The 19,854-nt window shown below is 40.0% G+C and overlaps 1 protein-coding gene and 1 pseudogene across 3 annotated transcripts in view; both read left to right on the forward strand.

Moving 5' to 3' along the window:
• The window catches only part of RARS2 (arginyl-tRNA synthetase 2, mitochondrial), an 84,666-nt gene that overhangs the window by 56,027 nt on the left and 8,785 nt on the right, over positions 1-19,854 (forward strand). For all 3 annotated transcript variants that reach the window (XM_007195931.2, XM_057527547.1, XM_028162297.2), the window contains 5 exons: positions 1,946-2,029; positions 5,255-5,331; positions 12,134-12,292; positions 13,335-13,441; positions 17,001-17,096. In XM_007195931.2, the coding sequence (XP_007195993.2) occupies positions 1,946-2,029; positions 5,255-5,331; positions 12,134-12,292; positions 13,335-13,441; positions 17,001-17,096 (523 nt within the window). The remainder of the gene's footprint in view (positions 1-1,945; positions 2,030-5,254; positions 5,332-12,133; positions 12,293-13,334; positions 13,442-17,000; positions 17,097-19,854) is intronic.
• Positions 13,642-16,969, forward strand: LOC130704718 (Y-box-binding protein 1-like; annotated as a pseudogene).

The raw sequence follows: 19,854 nt of genomic DNA on the forward strand, positions 1-19,854 counted from the left end.
AACTGGAGTTTTCAAGACTGAAAACTGAAACAAGACTATCCTAATAAAGAGAGATTACTATAGTGTTGTACTTCATGGCTGTAATGCTTCAGTGTATAATAGGCTTATGGTTTCCATTTACTTAAAGCATGACATTGTGTAGCAGCCCAATCTTAAAACTGCAGTTAGAATTGTATAATATTAGAATTGGAAGGGATTTTGGAGTTTATCTCATGTAATCTGTCTTCCAGTATAGAAATCTGTCTTTTGCATGCTTACAAGAAAGTCATTTATTCCGTACTGGAATACTTTAAAGACTTGGAGAAATCAGTATTTGTGGCATAGATTGTTACCGCACTAGTCAGCTCTCATTGTTACAAAGTTCTCAAGCAGCATTTTAAGAGAGGAAATGACAGGACTTGATGAAAAAGAATATAAGAAATACAATGTATAAGAAAAGCTGTTGTCTTACATGAGTAAGTCAGAAGCATAGGGTTGAACATGATAGTTGTTTGACAGTTGTTAAGGGAAATATTTGAACCAGCAAGAGATAATTATTGAAACTTACCATGTTAAGTGTTTTCATGCGTTATCTCAACTAGTTTCACAATAGCCCTGTTTATTAAGTACTGTGATTATAGATGAGGAAACTCAGATACCAAAAGTAACTTTCCCGAAATCACACAGCTAGTAAGTATTGCAGCCAGGATTTGAAATTAGGCAGTCTAATTCCAAAAGCCTAGGTTCAGACATTTAGTTGGACTTATAAGATACTAAGGTGCTAAGAAAAAATAGGAATATAGTCTGAGTACCAGCTGCAAAAGGTGAGTCCTGTTGCTGAGACCATATACCTTGGGAAAGTCTAGAAGTAGGGAAACCGGAGAAGTAGCTGCAGTACTTTGTCAGCTATGCATATTGGCGAGGGGTTATTTGCAGAAAACTAGATCCACTCTAGTAAAAGCAAGAAGGAATTTACTATGGGATATTGAATAGTTTGCAAAGTTGTTGGGAGTGCTGAAGAAGCTTTGGATTAAGCTGACATAGATGATTCACAAAAGTATAGCACAGAGCTTGATCATCAAGGGAGCTTCTGCCTTTTCTGCGATCACTGCCACTGCCACAGTCAGGAAACTGCCACTACTCCTGCCATGCCTTCTAGAATTCAGACTAGCAAAAGAGGCCACCTATACCCTATCTTTCACTTCCCTTGAAGGTCAGATGACAGGACACTAGGACCTCTAGTAGTGATGCCACTAAAAAACAAAGCCTCCACTACTGTGCTTGTCAGAAAAAATAAAGGTAGCTCCCTTTCCACCTCATTTCTACCTTCTAGATCACGTAAAAGTGTATCAAATTGCCCAAACCTAAATGGCTTCTGGAACTCTAACTGCCAGAGATTCTGAGGAGTGTTATTTTTAGCTTTCCAGCCTCTGCAGTATGTGAGGGCACACTAGAAGGAGAGTGGAATAGAGGTCAAATGTTAAATCAGCATCAGCAGTACAGGAAGGTGGAGGCCTTGGACTGCTATGTGCTGTTAGTTAGGGAGCAGCATGAGAGGATGGACTTCATGATTGAAAGAAGGTGGAATGGGCTACCTAGAAAAAGAAAAATCAGTATGGCTAGGTTCTTTAGGACATAGCCAAATTACATGTTTCTTGTTAACTACTGAGATTCTGTTATTTTCTGTCCTTGGAATTGACTTGGAATCGCAATTACTTGAACATGTGTTCCTAACCCCCATTAATGTTGAAAATTGTGAGATTCTTTAGAATAACTACCTCCTCCAAAATAATTCCTTACTCCCTTTCCATAACGTAGATGAAAACACAATAATGTTTTAGTAAAAAGAAATTGTTAGTAAATTTTGCCAAAAGAATTTTCAGTGTTATGCTTTGATATTAGAGAAGCACATGGTTCTTATACCAAAATGGATAATGAGAAACTGTGTATTTTATTGATTTACTAGGAAACTTTATAGCAAATCTCAAAGAAGCTTTAGGACATCAAGTAACAAGAATAAATTATCTTGGAGATTGGGGCATGCAATTTGGTAAGTAAATTTGAGGTTTTATTTTTCATATCATTAAGTTTAATTTCTTTTAATATCTCATTACTTAATCACCTGGACAGAATACAGGCAGAATTCCATTGGATGAAGTAGTGCCTCCTACCTGTTTTTTTCCCCTAATGGCTCTTTTGCATAAATCTTCTATATTACTTATTAGAGTAATTCTCACCATACAAGTAAGTTTTTGGGGAGGAAGCTTCATACAATCAGAACGAGACCTGATAAATACAGACTTTTTTGGTTTTATTAAAGAAAAGTAGCTTACATTCGTTAGTTAAATGTAGAAGTAAGTATTAGGGAAAAAGTAAGCCTAGGTATACACCCTTCTCAACCACAGCCCTGCCATTTTTAAAACTAGTGAAGTCCAGCCTCCCTGGTCCATCCTACGTGAAATGTCGTACCCTGGGCCAGTGGCATAAAGGAAGAACAAACTGGGATACTTTGGCTTCCCCTTAAATTGTACAAGTGGCGGAGGGGGGCAGTGAGGGTGAGGGTCAAAAAGAAAAGAGAGAAAGAGAAGAGTGAGACCCAAACAGTTCAGTGCCACAGATTATCTCTAATGTCATGAGTTTACTCAGAACCATTCCTAGCTCATATACTGCAGTAATCAAGGTGTGGAAGGACAAGATAAATGAAGTTGCTATGGTAGTGAAGGACTGGTAGCATGTGAAATGCGAACTTTTTATTAAAATCTCTGGCAACTACCAGGTGCATTTTAAGATTCAGCCCTAGTGTCACCTCTGAAAAGTGTTCTCTGACAGCCAGACACACCCTTGCCCACTTTCTCGCATCACCAAGTTCCTAGTACCCAGCTCTACTCAAATAGGCTTCTCTCTTACTGTATTCTTTTGTGTGCTTCTCTCCTCTGCTAGGGGAAATGTTCCATGAAAGCATGGGCTGTGTCTTACTTATTTTTGTATCCATAGTGCTTGGCACTTAAGAGGCACTCAGAATGATGAATGAATCTGTCTTGGGAAGTATTTCACAATACTACTCCAAAAGAAAGGCTGTGTAACATTTTAAAGCTTCTGTAAAGTGCCAGTTCTGAAGTTCACTGATACTGTTATGTTCCATATCTAGTGAAATGAAATCAGTTTCCGAAAGACAGATTTATCATGACCTTCTCTTATGAATATTATCCTTTCAGTTAATCAGAATCCTTTTTAGACCCTAAAAAGGGTACAACTTGAACCTAACAGTGCCCTTATTTACTATTCACTGTGGAGGAACAGAAAACATGCCCTGCATTTTATAAACCCACCTGCAGTTCACAGTGGGTACTGAGAGGTTTGGACTCTAGGCTGAACAGTCAGATTTAATAGATGGCATCCACTTTATATCAGTTTGGCCGATTCAGGCATTTCACAGCCATTAGCAAATATGTGATTATGATATTCATTACATTTTAGCTGCAGGATTTTATTGTAGTGGTTTTTTTCTAAAGGACTACTATGGTTAATGATCTGTCGACATTTCCATTATAACCATCATTGTTGAAGAGTTTTAATTTTGGCTGTTCACCTATCCCCTATTAAAAGTTGGCAGACAGTTCCTAAGTACAGAATTAGTTTTTGAAAATGTATTAGGTTGAATATTAAATGGAATTGGCCTTTACTTGTCCTATTTCTGTTTTTTAGAACACTCTTTCCACACCCTGCTCCCAAGACCCTGAATCATAATCCCATTTGCTTTTGCTTGAAAGTGAATAGTGCTGATATATGTTTTAGTCATCCTTCTAGTTCCTGTCTAAGCCCCAAAGATTGTCTACCCCGTGTTTAGTAACATCCCACTTTCTGCTGAGCCTACATAGAAGAATGTACATCAGCAAGGCCCAGTGGCAATTGTTCCTTGAGAGCTGAAGCTAGGTAACTGATATAGTTGTAGAAACAGATTAGCTTTTAAAGTAATTGCACTACCTGTAAGTACTCTTGGCCCAGGCTGCATCTATCCTTTCGATCCAAAATTGTGGTCATCTTTTAGCAAAATATCTTAAGAGTATAAATATTCACAGTCCATACTAAGGATTTTCATTGTAGTTTACAAACCTCAATTATTATTATTTTTTAATTTTTATTTATTTATTTATTTATTTATTCATTCATTCATTCATTCATTTATTCATTCGTTTATTTATTTATTTATTTATTCATTTATTCATTCATTTATTTATTCATTTATTTATTTACTTATTCATTCATTCACTCACTTATTCATTCATTCATTCATTCATTCATTCATTCATTCATTTATGGATGGCTGTGTTGGGTCTTCGTTTCTGCGCGAGGGCTTTCTCCAGTTGCGGCAAGCGGGGGCCACTCTTCATCGCGGTGCGCGGGCCTCTCACTACCGCGGCCTCTCCCGTTGCGGAGCACAGGCTCCAGAAGCGCGGGCTCAGTAGCTGTGGCTCACGGGCCCAGTTGCTCCGTGGCATGTGGGATCCTCCTAGACCAGGGTTCAAACCCGTGTCCCCTGCATTGGCAGGCAGACTCTCAACCACTGTGCCACCAGGGAAGCCCCTCAATTATTTTTTAAAAAAAGGTTGAAATTAATACCTTCCCTGAACTTATCATCAAAGACTAAAAGAAAAAAAATTGGCAAATAAAAGACAAATCAAAGCAGATCAGCCAGATCAAAGCATTATGTCACTTGGTCACCTTGAATGGGAGAAGTAATCAGGGCTGTTTCAAGTTTTATCTTCAGTTATTTAAGAATATTGTAACACTAAGCTAATCCTACCTTGTTTTATTTTCACACCTACAAGTTTAAAAAGTTAGTTTTGAAAACACTTTCCATCAGTTTCTTTTCACAAATTTTGAGTGTCTAGTGCCTGGCATCACAATGTCCTTCCACAGAGTAGCTGCTCAATAAATGCTTGTTTTATTAATGTCTTGTAGGGAGGTTTTGGGCACCGTTAGCATAAAGATAAATTAGTCCCAGGCTCTGCCTTGGATGAGCTCATAGTCTTTTGGTTTCTGTGGAATTAATTTCAGTGAGCTCTTCAATATATTGAATTTATGATTCAATATATTGAATTTGACTTGTGTCAGTTTATGGGGTAGCAGAACGTGATAGTGTGTGTTTTGCAATATTTTCAGGATGCATAATTATGAGAGGTTAATCTTTTTATAGAACTATACCTGTTCCCTGCCATGACTGTTCTCTACTGTTCGATTGTGTAATTTTTTCATTTATGGATTACTGTGCTAGGTCTTTTGGGAACTGGCTTCCAGCTGTTTGGCTATGAAGAAAAACTCCAGTCCAATCCTTTACAGCATCTCTTTGAAGTAAGTTGGCAAGAAACAATGTTCGAAAATGCTTCAGCTTTTTTTTTCAGAGTACAGTGCAGCTTCGTAACATATTTTTAATCCCAGAGGTTTTAAAAAAAAACCAAAAATACTGTTCCTTAAAACAAGGACCCAAAACAATTGAAAATGTTGCTTATACTTTACTAGGGAGTTCCTTTCATTTTCGAATCCAGGTGTTTCTTTTACTAGTATTTTAGTTGATTTGGGACAGTATTTCTCCAGGTATAGAAACTTCTTAGCATAAACACACAGAATAACATATTCAGCATAGAACTCTTTCAGTTTTTATTAGTTACGTACTGCAGTTTTCTTCATGTTAATAAGTATAATTCATTTAGCCTTGAGAAGACATGAGTGTATACTTTTTTGCTCTTGTTCTGATGTGGGGGAAAGCACGTGTTTCTCTGAATTTGTGTGCACTTTTTTCATTTTTCTTTAAGCTCTTTTTCCTGCCTTTTGCCCAATGTGAACTTCTTTCTGTTCTACCTCATTTAGTCCGTTGGATACTCTGCTTTTCTGTCCTCAGTCCTTCCTGGAGTTCATTAATAAAGCCCTTCCTGTCCAATTAATCTCAAGGGATGTGTTTCCTTTTCATTGTCCCAGTTGTTATCTCTGCTGTTTCTGGGCCTGACAAGAAGGAACACAGATACCGTGTCAGCCACACTGGTGACATACCAGGGATCAGACTAAGGATGTGTATGAGGAAGAGCACTTGCCAATCAATGTTTTACTTCTCTAGCCAGAGCCACAGAGAGCACTTCATCATTTTCCTTTTTGTTGAATTATTTTTCTCCTGCAGCTGGCTTTGTATCAATAGCTAAATTAACAAAACACGTTCTGATTCTTAAAGACCTTTAAAGGTTTGTGATTTCCTCCTAAGTCTTTGCCTTCACTCTCACTGTAAATGCCTACATTTTGATTTATACTATTAACCAAAAGATTTTTTTTTCTCTCTTTCCCATTAAGAGTTTTATTGATAGTCAAGAGTTTAAAAATTAATAATTCTTTATGGTTGTCTATAAAGCCTGCCACCTTAGTGCCTGGAATTTTTACTGTATTATTTTTTAAAACTTTGAATAATCGTGAGTATTTTTTACCACGAGGTTAGTGAACCTTTCGTCAGATCCAGGCCCCAGAGACAACCCACGGTGCAGGAAATACAAATACCCACTTGGAGACCTTCTGCCGTTGAGAGAACATTTTTAAGAATTTAGAGTACAGTTTGACATATGAGAGTTACCACTCTCATCTTTCACCCACCCAACCTCAGAAGTTTTTAATTTAATCCTGTAAATTGTAAATCTTTCTTGCCCATAATGTTTTAAATATTTTAGTAAAATTTGTTCTTAAACTCCATAGAAACCTAAACATATGTTTCTTTCTATGCAGTTTAATACAGTGTCCTGCCTCTTGAGACTCATAAGAAGTGGGAGATCAGACATCTCTGTTAGAGGTTGTTAATTGATGGACACACAAAAGGAAGGAACAAGGGCAGGGGGTACTTTTATGAATAACTGGAAACTCAAGGCACAGTGTTGTTGCTTTCATTCAGTGTTCTTTTGCCTAGTAGCTTCATAGGGGAGCAGTATTTATAGACAAAAGAGAGCAAGTCAAATACACCCACCTTGCTGTTTGTAATAGAAGATAGAAATCCATTTAGAGTACTTATCTGCTCTCTTCCTCCTTCCTTTGCAGGATGGAGAAAATGCAGAGCCTAAAGTGGCAGCCTCTAGGTTATTTTATCTTTGTGCTAATTTTTGGAGACCCAGGTGCATTTTAAAATTACAGCTGTCACTGTAGATTACTTTCAACAACAACGTTTAGTATAAATGAGGAATTTTTTCCCTTTTTTTTTTTTTGGAGCGTTAAGCAAATATTAATAAATGATTTTACCCTGTTCCTAAACAGAAAACCTGAACCTTGGTCGAACCCATTCTTTTCCTTCTCGAGTTATACGTGGAGCTCTTTGAGAGGAAGGACCTGTCTTCCTGATCTTTTATCTGCAGCCTCACACACCGTGCCTTGCAGTAAATGCTTGAATGAATTTGCCTCTTCCATTTAAGTTGTGGCATAAAGAAACCTATTGTGTAGTTCCAAGGAAGGGCTAACTATCGTAGGACACCCTATTTATCATTGGTTAAAAATCTAACTTATTTTATTATGCAGTTTACTGATGAAGAACCCAAGGGCCAGACCCAAGGTTCCAACACAGGCAGTTTGGCTCCGGAGTGTTCTGTGCACTGCACTGCGTCGCCCCCCGCTGGCATTATGGAATGCCTTTCTGAGCCATTCATTTCCACTGCTTGTAATTACTTACAAAGCATTTTCCTTTCTTTCGTCCTTGAGTTGCTGTACCAAGGGCACAATTAGTAGTTTAGTTTTGGCAGTTTCAACCTTCTGGCGTATTTGTTTTGAATTTGGCTTCGGCCATCCAGGAGCAGATTTCGTGGCCTACATCCCTCTAAATTGCACCATGATCAGTATCCCCCCAGTTCTGGTTTCTTGGCCAGATTAGAAATGATATTATATGATAGTTTTAACATTTCTTTTCTGTGATGAAAATATTTACAACTACAGTCGTTTCTCTACTGCATTTCCACGTTTGTGCTTTGCTTTATTACTGGTGTTTCTCTGTACCTGTAGTCATTCTTTTCCCAGGACATCTGGCCATGCTGTGCATAGACCTAGGACTTTTGTTAGCCAACATTTGAAACCTTTCCTTTAGTTGTTCTAATTTGTCGTCACAAAACGGGAAGTGGTTTTTAATAGTTCCTCCCCCCTGAATCGGCCGATGAGTTAAATAATATATTTGCTGTTAAAATTCACACTGTTGATTCAAAGAAAACATTTGTAGTAAGTTTTGGAATACTTATCAAAAAGGCTTTCCACTTGTATCTAAAAGTAATTTCTTATGATAAGTTAGTGTTAAATCTAAATCATGGGCATATGGGAGTCATCATTTACTCATATCTGTTTTAATAATTTTTAAAAGTAATTTCTCAGGGTTCCTCCTAGATTTAAACTACTTGAATGGACCTTGATAACACTGTGCCTTTAAGAACGTATAACCCAGCTGCTTTTTCTGCTTTTGGTTTTTTGTTTTGGGGTTTTTTTTGCCCTAGAAGGTTTTAGAACTTGACTTATTGGTGTTGCATATTAATTTGGATTTTGTGAACTATAGAATTCCTCTGAAATATGAGCAGCCTGCCATAAGAGGTAAATATCATGCCAATAAAATATGCATTAGTCCTGTACCGCAGCACTGGCATTTTTAAAGTTTCAAAATGACCCCTATAGTATTTCATTATTTTTACCCTGCCCCTTTCTGAAAGGATTTGAGGTAATCACAGTGATGGGCGTTTAATAAAAAAGACATAGAAAGTCAGAGATGATGTATTACTAGGTAATATTAGATAACAGACTTCACCGTGAGTTTCCCTATATCAGTAGCAAAAAAAAGCACTCAATATAAAAAAAAAAAAGCACTCAATATAAGTTATCTTTATTTTTTGATACTATGATTATTCCTATAATAATTGTTATGATTATTATTAACACAATACCTGGCACTGAGTCATCCCTGAATAAATTTTAATTCTCATCCCTTTGACTCCGGGTACCAGAATCCCTCTTTTGAAATTTAGTACATGGCACCCAGTAGGTTCAAAGGTGAGCTGAGGCATTTCTAACCCTTCCCCCCATCCCTTCTGCCTAACCTGGACCCACTCAGTGCAAGTTAAACTCATATTGTCTAGAAATATCAGTTCCCCTAAAAGTCCTTGAAGACCTTGTGTCTCCCCCTCCACTCATCCGCCTCCCTGCATGAAGATTAATATAATTTAATTTGCATAACTCTTTACAATTATGCAAACTCTTTACAAAATTTCCAAACTCTTTACTCTTTAAAAAGTACATTCACCTACATTATTACATTTAATTCTTATAATATCTCTGTTATTTTTATTTATTTATTTATTTATTTATTTATTTATTTATTTTTGGCTGTGCTGGGTCTTCGTTTCTGTGCGAGGGCTTTCTCTAGTTGTGGCAAGCGGGGGCCATTCTTCATCGCAGTGCACAGGCCTCTCACTATTGCGGCCTCTGTTGTTGAGGAGCACAGGCTCCAGTCGCGCAGGCTCAGTAGTTGTGGCTCACGGGGTCAGTTGCTCCGCGGCGTGTGGGATCCTCCCAGACCAGGGCTCAAACTCGTGTCCCCTGCATTGGCAGGCAGATTCTCAACCACTGCGCCACCAGGGAAGCCCTATCTCTGTTATTTTTATCTCCATTTCACAGATGAGACAATTAAGGCTCAAAGAAATTAGTAACTTAATAAAATAACAAAAGATAACATTTGTTTCAGGCACTGTGCCAAGTACTTTATACTCATGACTCAGCACATCCTCAAGACAAGTCTAGCGGTGGGGTAGGCACAATTCTGGGATGGCCAGCAAGACCCCTGGCCCTGCCCTTCTCGCCCCTCCCTTGTGCATACCCTGTACAATCCTTGCTGCTGTGAATCTGGTAGTTTTCTCACTGAGGTAACTAAAAGCAGAGCTGATAACGTCTTTCCGTAAGTAGCCGCTGCCCTAGCCCTTTCCTCTGGTCCCCCTCCCACCTCCTCAAAACCTAAAAACTGAAGAATTCACAGCTGGCACAGCACATGCAGAAGACGCCCCGATGGGCTGGTGCCTGTGCCTTTTCTATCATGAAATGTTTTTGATATTAACCCTGACTAAAAAGGCTCACTGACTGTCCCTGATGTCCACCGGTGTCGTTTGCGTGAAGTGTATCTTTTGGGTTTATCTCAGTAAAACGTAACTTGTATATCGTTCACAGGCCAGCGGGCTCATATTTGCCAGGCCTCTCTGGGATTACAGCAGACACGTGACTAGGTGACTGTAAGCGTCAGAATGCGGCAGGCTGAGTTTAATGCCCTGGCTTTTTTTTTTTTTTTAACTTTGGATTTATTTATTTATTTATTTATTTATTTATGGCTGTGTTGGGTCTTCGTTTCTGTGCGAGGGCTTTCTCTAGTTGCGGCAAGCAGGGGCCACTCTTAATCGCAGTGTGCGGGCCTCTCATTATCGCGGCCTCTCTTGTTGCGGAGCAGAGGCTCCAGACGCGCAGGCTCAGCAATTGTGGCTCACGGGCCCAGTTGCTCTGCGGCATGTGGGATCTTCCCAGACCAGGGCTCGAACCCGTGTCCCCTGCATTGGCAGGCAGATTCTCAACCACTGCGCCACCAGGGAAGCCCTGCCATGATATCTTGATGATATTACTGTAAGAGTTTAGAGGCCTCATATTTTTTGGTAGTTTATTTGCCAATTTTTATTACTTTCATGCTAATTTAATAGCTTTCTGGAAAAAAATATGAGGATAGTAAATTTATTGTTCGTGCTTCACCCTGGAAGTGAGTTACAACTTGTAAGTAAAATCTTTATAGTCCGTAATGCATAACTTCAGTATTACTTGAGGTGTAGTGTTGATATTTTTATGTCATTTATTAACCTTGCATTTTAGAGACTGGAAAATGATTCTGTGAACACAGAATCCTAGAAGTGGAAGAGCCCTTAACAAGCCATCCAACTGCACTCCTCTCATTGGGTTGGGGCAGGACTCAGCCAGCCAGGACGGATGGTGCAAAAGCACTCCAGGAGTGCGTGCTCCACACGGTTCTCAGGAGCCCAAGTCGGAGTATAACTAAGCTAACTATCCCAAAGGTCTTCCTAAATCACCTGTTTTTTTCTGGTCTTTGCAGATTTAGAGAACAGTTTAAAATTTTTTTCATTAAAACAACGGCTGAATCACCCTGTGGCCTTTTCTTTTCCAGATTGAACCATTCTACTAGCTTCAATCTTTTCTCAGAGAAGTTGCAGCAATAATTTCACTTTTTTTTTTTTTTTTAGAAGTAATGCTAGCTTAGTCTAAACCAGGCATTCTTTTTTTTGGCTGCGGTGTGCGGCATGTCGGATCTTAGTTCCCAGACCAGGGATCGAACCTGCACTCCCTACCGTGGAAGTGCAGAGTCTTAACCACTGGACCACCGGGGAAGTCCCTATTTTTTTTTAATTTATTTATTTACTTATTTTTGGCTGTGTTGGGTCGTCGTTGCCGTGCACAGGCTTTCTCTAGTTGCAGCGAGTGGGGGCTACTCTTCGTTGGGTGCGCAGACTTATCATCACGGTGGCTTCTCTTGCTGCAGAGCACGGTCTCTAGGCACGCAGGCTCAGTAGTTGTGGCTCGTGGGCTCTAGAGGACAGGCTTAGTAGTTGTGGCGCACGGGCTTAGTTGCTCCATGGCATGTGGGGTCTTCCTGGACCAGGGCTCGAACCTGTGTCCCCTGCATTGGCAGGCGGATTCTTAACCACTGCGGCACCAGGGAAGTCCCTAACCAGGCATTCTTAACCCAAGGGTCTGTGAACTTGGATGAGAAGAAAAAATTACATATTTTCAGTAACCTCAGTCAGAAATTTAGCACTTCCTCTTTTACTATATCACAAGTATTTTTTAAAATTTGAATAATTGTATTTCAATGTAATTATTTCCTTTATAATCCTATGTATTTTACTTTATGCATTTTGAGAAGGGGTTATTAGGGCTCCCTAAGGTAAGGGTCCATGGCAAAAAAAAAAAGAAAAGAAAAAAGGTTACACTCTGTGACGAGTGCACTTGTATAACCTTTAAATGAGAATTCTCCAGATTGTTTTGTTTTCTTCTTTTCCTTTTTGGAGATAACAGTGACTAGTAATGTACTTCATTTAACGTACTGTTGTGCCTTTAGGTTTATGTACAAGTTAATAAAGAAGCAGCAGACGACAAAAATGTAGCAAAATCAGCACATGAGTTCTTCCAGCGATTGGAACTGGGCGACACGCAAGCACTTGCACTCTGGCAGAAATTTCGGGACTTGAGCATAGAAGAGTACATTCGGATTTACAAGGTGCCCACCCACTCTCCAGCTCTCTTGTCATGTGGTGCAGCTCTTGACGGGTACTCCTGGGTAGGAAGGTTGCTTCTGAAGCTTATATTTTAAGAACAGATTTGTCATTTGTCACTGAGTTGATAATTGGGACTCAGATATTGTTCTTTGGGCTGAAAGTTAAAGCTACAAAAGAAAGCCTGTGAACTTCACAGGCTGAATGTGAAGTGACATCCTGATACTTCATTTCAGTTTGGCTTTTCTCTTCTCTCTTCTATCATTCCTTCACTTTTTCTTAATCATTTTTTCTTCTTTTGCTTCCTTAGGCATAATATGTGACGGCTATAAATTTGTTTGTCTAAAAACATGTTGGGGGTGGGAGAAATACAACAGTGAATAAAAGAGATATAAGTTCTTTTCTCATGGACTTGACACTCCAGCATGGACACAGCAGATTAAACAAATTCAAGGCAGTGCAAATTCAACAAGAACATATACAGTCTGTTAGGTGGTGATGATGTATGGAGAAAAGTGAAGCAGGGGAGGGGGTGGGATCAGGTGTGCTGTCTGAAGAGAGTTTCAGCAAAGATCCCACATGGCTGGAGTAAGGAAGCAAGATGAAGAAAAGTAAGAGAGGAGGTTGAAGAGGTTGTAGAGTGGGGCGGGATGTAGGACATTTTCCAGGGCTGTCCAGGGTAGCTTCCTGCTGCAGTGGAAACGTTCTGGATCTCTGCTGTCCAATATGGTAGCCTCTAGCCACATGTGGCCATTGAGCACTTGAAGTGTGAGTAGCATAACTGAGAAAGTAAATCTTCAATTTTCCTTAATTTGAATTTGAATAGCCATTTGTGTCTAGCAACTCCCATGTTGGACAGCACAGTACCACTGTGAGGGCTTGACCGTGTGGGGGAGCCGTTAGGAAGGTTTGAGTCACGGAGTGACTTGATTTCATTCTTATTTTCCCCATCTGTCTGACAGACTGTAGAACATCGTATTTTGTCTTAGGGTAAGATAATAGGACACATGCGTAACTTTTTTTTCTTTTGTTTCCAAATCCTTTTAGCGTCTAGGAGTACACTTTGATGACTATTCAGGAGAATCATTTTATCGTGAAAAATCTCAAGAAGTCTTAAAGTTGCTGGACAGTAAAGGACTCCTACAGAAAACAATGTATGATCAGGTTACTATTCTTTAGAAAGTTATTCATTCTGCTTTGAAGTTGGTATTGATGTTTTCTCTCAGTAGGGACAGCAGAAGCTCGTGTGCAGCCTTCCTGGCATTTTTTACAGTGCTTTTTGCTCTTCAGAGTACTTTCCCACATGCTGTCTCTTGTTGCCGTCGCAAAATCCTGGTAAGCTTGGGAGAAAGAATATTATCTTGTCGTTACATATGAGGAAACAAGCACAGAAAGTATAAGTGACCTGCCTAAGGTCACACAAGCTGATAATGGTATAACTGGAAGAGGGAAATATACCTCTTTGTACTCAACCCTGCCTTTTTAAAAAGATTCCATCCTGTTCCAAAAGGATTTAAAGCAGTTTATAAAAACAGGTGTACTGAGTTCAATGGGTAGCGGGAGCGGAGAACGGCCCCCAGAGAGCCCCGAGCAGCCTCACCGCCGCCGCCGGCCTGGTTGCCATCACAGCCGGGGAGGAGCCGCAGCCGTGAGCAGCGAGGTCGAGACCCGGCCGCCGCCCTCAGCGCTGCCGACACCGAGCCCGGCATGACGCGCAGCAGCGCAGGGAACGGTGGCCCGGGCAGCCTCACATCGGCGGCGCCTGCCGGCGGGGACAAGAAACTCATCGCAGCGAAGGTTCTGGGAACATAAAATGGTTCAGTGTAAGAAACGGATATGGCTTCAGCAACAGGAACGACACCAAAGAAGATGTATGTGTACACCGGACTGCCGTAAAGAAGAAGAACCCGGGAAGTGCCTTCGCGGCGTAGGGGACGGAGAGGCTGCGGAGCTCCATGTCGCTGAAGGAGAAGAGGGTGCGGAGCAGCAGACTTTGCAGGCCCTGGGGGTCCAGCGCAAGGCGGTACACGTGCACCAGCCCGTAACCATCACAGCCGCTCTCCGCGTTGCAGGGGTCCTCCAAGCCACCTCCAGCAGAATTACCGGAACAGCGAGAGTGGGGGAAAGACGGAGGGATCCGAGAGTGCCCCCGAAGGCCAGGCCCGACAGCGCCGGCCCTACCGCAGGCGCAGGCGCCCACCTTACTGCGTGCCGAGAGCCTATGGGCGTCGACCACAGTGGTCCACCGTCCTGTGCAGGGAGAGGTGATGGAGGGTGCTGACATCCAGGGTGCAGGAGAACAAGGTAGACCAGTGAGACAGAACGTGTATCGGGGTTATAGACCACCATTCCGCAGGGGCCCTCCTCGCCAAAGACAGCGCAGAGAGGACGGCAGTGAAGAAGATAAGGAAAATCAAGGAGATGAGACCCAAGGTCAGGTCGGCAGCCACCTCAACGTCGGTACCGCCGCAACTTCAATTACAGGCGCAGACGCCCAGAAAACCCTAAACCACAAAATGGTAAAGAGACAAAAGCAGCCGATCCACCAGCTGAGGATTCGTCCGCTCCTGAGACTGAGCAGGGCGGGGCTGAGTAAATGCCGGCTTACCATCTCTACCATCATCCGGTTTCGTCATCCAACAAGAAGAAATGAATATGAAATTCCAGCAATAAGAAATGAACAGAAGATTGGAGCTAAAGACTAAAGTGCTTGCTTTTTGCCTGTTGACCGGATAACCAGAACTATCTGCGTTATCTATGCAGCATGGGGGTTTTATTATTTTTACCTAAAGACGTCTCTTTTGGTAATGACAAATGTGTTTTTAAAAAAAAAAAAAAACAACAACCTGGATTTTCTCAATACACCTTTAAAGGTTTTTAAATTGTTTCATATCTGGTCGAGTTGAGATTTTTAAGAACCTCATTTTTAATTTATAATAAAAGTTTACAGCTTGATTTTTTCAAAAAGTCAACAAACTGCAAGCACCTGTTAATAAAGGTCTTAAATAAGTTTTAAAAAAAAGGTATACTACAACCCTGAGCTTTTGAAAGAGTAAAACGAGGAAATCAAGAAGCAGGGCAGAAAAGATAATAGGACGTCAGGGATGATATTAGTACATCGTGTAACACACACTGGGATTCTGCTTCTTTGCTTAAGGTAGATCTCTAATTTAGCTTTGAGCTGCCTGTCAGCCAAACAGAAGTGGCACCATTCATAGGAGCCCAGCCACGTGTAACACAGGAGCAAACCAGTGGCTTAGAAATGCCATTTTTCCAGATGGCCAGCAGACACATGAAAAGATTCTCAACATCACTAATTATTAGAGAAATGCAAATCAAAAGTACAACGACGTATCACCTGACACCGATCAGAATGACCATCATCAAAAAATCTACAAACAATAAATGCTGGGACGGGGTGTGGAGAAAGGGGAACCCTCATAAACTGTTGGTGGGAATGTAAATTGATACAGCCACTATGGAAAACAGTATGGAGGTTCCTTAAAAAACTAAAAATTGAACTACCATATGATCCAGCAATCCCACTACTGGGCATATACCCTGAGAAAACCATAATTCAAAAAAACACATGCACCCCAATGTTCATAGCAGCACTATTTACAATAGCCAGGACATGGAAGCAACCTAAATGTCCATCAACAGAGGAATGGATAAAGAAGACATGGTACATATATACAATGGAATATTACTTAGCCATAAAAAGGAATGAAATGGGGTCATTTGTAGAGATGTGGACAGACCTAGAGAGTGTCATACAGAGTGAAGTAAGTCAGAAAGAGAAAAGCAAATATCGTATAATGTATATATGTGGAATCTAGAAAAATGGTATAGATGATCTTATTTGCAAAGTATAAATAGAGACACAGACGTAGAGAACAAATGTACGGATACCAAGGCGGGAAGGGGTGGGGAGGGAGGAATTGGGGGACTGAGATTGACACATATACATTATTGATGCTATGTATAAAGTAGACAACCGATGGGAACGTACTGTATAGCACAGGGAACGCCTACCTAAATGGGAGGGAAGTCCAAAAGGGAGGGGATATCTGCATGTGTATGGCTGATTCATTTTGTTGTGCAGTGGAGGCTAACACAACATTGTAAAGCAACCATAGTCCAATAAAAATTAATTTTTTAAAATGTGCCATTTTTCATAGTAACAAAGAGCTCGTCATCCTTATAAGAAAGACATGGAGAATGTGGCTCACGACATCCTCAGTAATGTCCTTAAGGAAAATTTTTAGATCGCCATATACAGATTCTAATTTTTCATCGGGCAGGAAAGACAGTAACAAAATTCTATGGTTTTATTACTCAAAGGTACTTTCTTGCATGTTAAAAATTAGCCCAATATTGAGTAACTTGGATTAGAAGAAGAACATGATGTTTCATGGTTAAACTGAAGTTGATATCTCATTTTTCAACTAGTTATGTTAAAGACTTTAAGTACTTCATCCAGAGTACAGAATTTAAAAAGATAAGTAAATATTAATTACAAAATACCTACTCTTAATAGATTCATTCAAGGTCAGATTCCTTCTTATTTTTCTTCATTGTTGGTTACACCAGTTATTGCTTCTTAAGTAATAAAAATAGCTTCTGGTTTGCCAAAGATAATGTTATAGATACTATACTATTAATGGTTTTAATTCATTATGTTGTTTCAGAGTTACCTTTTTGCATTTCTAGAAAAGGCACAGCTGTAGTGAATCTGTCAGGGAATGGTGACCCCTCCTCAATTTGTACTGTAATGCGAAGTGATGGGACGTCTCTCTATGCAACCAGGTGTGTGTCTTGTGTGACCCTCATCATTAGAATGCATGACTTCACATTCTTTGTTCTAGGATTAATGCTAAGACAATCATTTTATTCTCAAAACTGTTACCAAATCCTGATTTCTAAAATCTTTTGTTCTCATCGCTCAAAATATTTTTATTGGATTTCTATTTATGGCCATTTATAGTTTCTGGAAAGGTTTAATATCATCGGAAAAGTAACTGAAAAACTGATTACAGTTAGTTAAACATCATAGGATTTCCACAGGTGAATACATTGTTCTACAAACTATAAAATTGAAGTACCTCATAGCCAACTATAAATATTTTATAATTGCATATTGACAGAAAATGTATACTAAAAGGTGCTCATGTTGGCTCAGTGGTATCCTCACTCTGTAAAGATCATCTTATGTGCATATAAGTACCAGTCCTCATTCAGACTGTGGTAAAATAGACCGAGGGAGAAGTAGGCCATGCCGCTTATATTTTTTCATCTGTCTCCATGACCAACCCCTGTGGAAAGGAGCAGTCTCTGTTAATCAGTAAGAACTGGGTTTATCAAGCACACTTACTTCTGGGACAAAGCTAATAGGAAGGAGAAGACAGGACCATAAAAAAGCCACACAGGCAAACATGGCCATACTCAAGCACTGCTAGCAAAACGTTCTAGTGTCTCCCGGGCTAGAATTTTATGTTGGATCACAAACCACTTTTGTAGCATAGTTAATGATATTTTGTTGTTGTTGTTAACTACCATCATTTTTTCCCAAACAACTTTAAACAACCATCTGCCTCTCTTACTGTCCCTTAGAAAAATCATTCTTATTTTCTGTTACTTTTTGGCATTTCTCTTTATCAATTCCATACAATTGGAGTTAGGAAATGAGAAGACCCTGTATATTTAAGAGGTACATTTCTTTTTCTAGATACAAAAAAATATACAGTAGAAAATTTTTTTTGTGCCAGCTAATTATTGCTGGACAGATTAAATAAACCTTTGAGTAGTGGTTATAAGAAATGTGTTTACTCATGTAAGCAACAGGGAATTAAACTCATTATCTTGTAATAAACTATAGTGGAATATAATCTGCAAAAATACTGAATCACTGAAACTAACACAATATTGTAAGTCAACTATACTCAAATAAAAAAAAGAAATGTGTCTGCTCAGAATAGAGGCTCCATGTCATAAAGACTCTATAACTATCCTTATTAACTATCCTTATCTGGTATCTTTTTGGGGGCTATCATTAGGTCCAGATTTTTCTGTTTATTTACCTTAATACCTATACTTTCCCTTTTTTCTTTGGGAGAATCATCTTTTTGCCACTTGTTGAAATGTTTGATTTTTCACCTTACTCTAACTGTAGTTGTTTCTGTCCTTTCAATGGGTTCCTTATAGAATACAGCTTTGTGTGTGGTTGTAAATTAAGGGAGTTGTTATAACAGACAAAGAAAAATGCAGGAGGATACTGACAAGAGCACAGGGTGAGGCTGGAGACCTGAATTTTTGTTCTGAGACCATGACCAATCACTTAACCTCTCTGGGCCATGGTTCCCTACTTTGTGAAAAGAGAGACCTGAACTAAATGACCTGGCATTTCTTCTGGCTTTTTATTTTTTAATTTATTTATTTTATTTATATTTATTTTTGGCTGTGTTGGGTCTTCATTGCTGCGCGCGGGCTTTCTCTAGTTGCGGCGAGCGGGCACTACTCTTCGTTGCGGTGTGTGGGCTTCTCATTGCGGTGGCTTCTCCTGTTGTGGAGCATGGGCTCGAGGCACGCAGGCTTCAGTAGTTGTGGCTCACAGGCTCTAGAGCACAGGCTCGGTAGTTGTGGCTCGCGGGCTCTAGAGTGCAGGCTTCAGTAGTTGTGACACACGGGCTCAGTAGTTGTGGCTCACAGGCTCTAGAGTCAGGCTCAGTAGTTGTGGCGCATGGGCTTAGTTGCTCTGAGGCACGTAGGATCTTCCCGGGCCGGGGCTCAAAGCTGTATCCCCTGCATTGGCAGGCGGATTCTTAACCACTGTACCACCAGGGAAGCCCTCTCCGGCTTTCAAATTCAGGTTCTACAAACTCAACCTAGGACTTTTTCTTATATTCATCTCTTTTTCTTTGGATCAAAAAGTTTTTCTTTGTTTTGTGCTTGGCTCAAATCAAAAAATATAATGGGGGTGTATATTTGTGACTTTGTTTTTGGGATAATCTGTATCAGTGTTTTACAGCCTTTTTTTAAATTATAACCCTTCTCAGGAGCCTTTTTAGCCATATTTTTTATACTTGCCCATCCTCATGAAATTTTAACACCACAGATGTGTCTGTATGTATTGTATGCATATATGTGCTTTATACATAAATAGAGTAAGATTTTTTTGTCCCTCACGAGACAGTTTTTGCCTCCATTCAGAACACATGCTCTGGGGACTTCCCTGGTGGTCCAGGGGTTAAGACTCCACGCTTACAATGCAGGGGGCGTTTGCTCTGTTATATCAGGATCCTGAAGTAGGTACCAGTGACATTTTGATGATCCCCAACATTTCAAAAGATCTAGGAACTTTAAAAATCCTCAAAATCCTCCCAGTGTCATGCATTGTTAAGCAAAAATAGCTTTTTTTTTCTTGCAGTTTTATTGAGATATAATTGGCATACAGCACTGTGTAAGGTGTATAATGATTTGACTTACATACGTCACGAAATGATTATCACAATAAGTTTAGTGAACATCCATAGTTTCATATAGATAACAGAACTAAAGAAATAGAAAA

Source organism: Balaenoptera acutorostrata, chromosome 14 (genome assembly GCF_949987535.1).
Source record: "Balaenoptera acutorostrata chromosome 14, mBalAcu1.1, whole genome shotgun sequence".
Classification (NCBI taxonomy): domain Eukaryota; kingdom Metazoa; phylum Chordata; class Mammalia; order Artiodactyla; family Balaenopteridae; genus Balaenoptera; species Balaenoptera acutorostrata.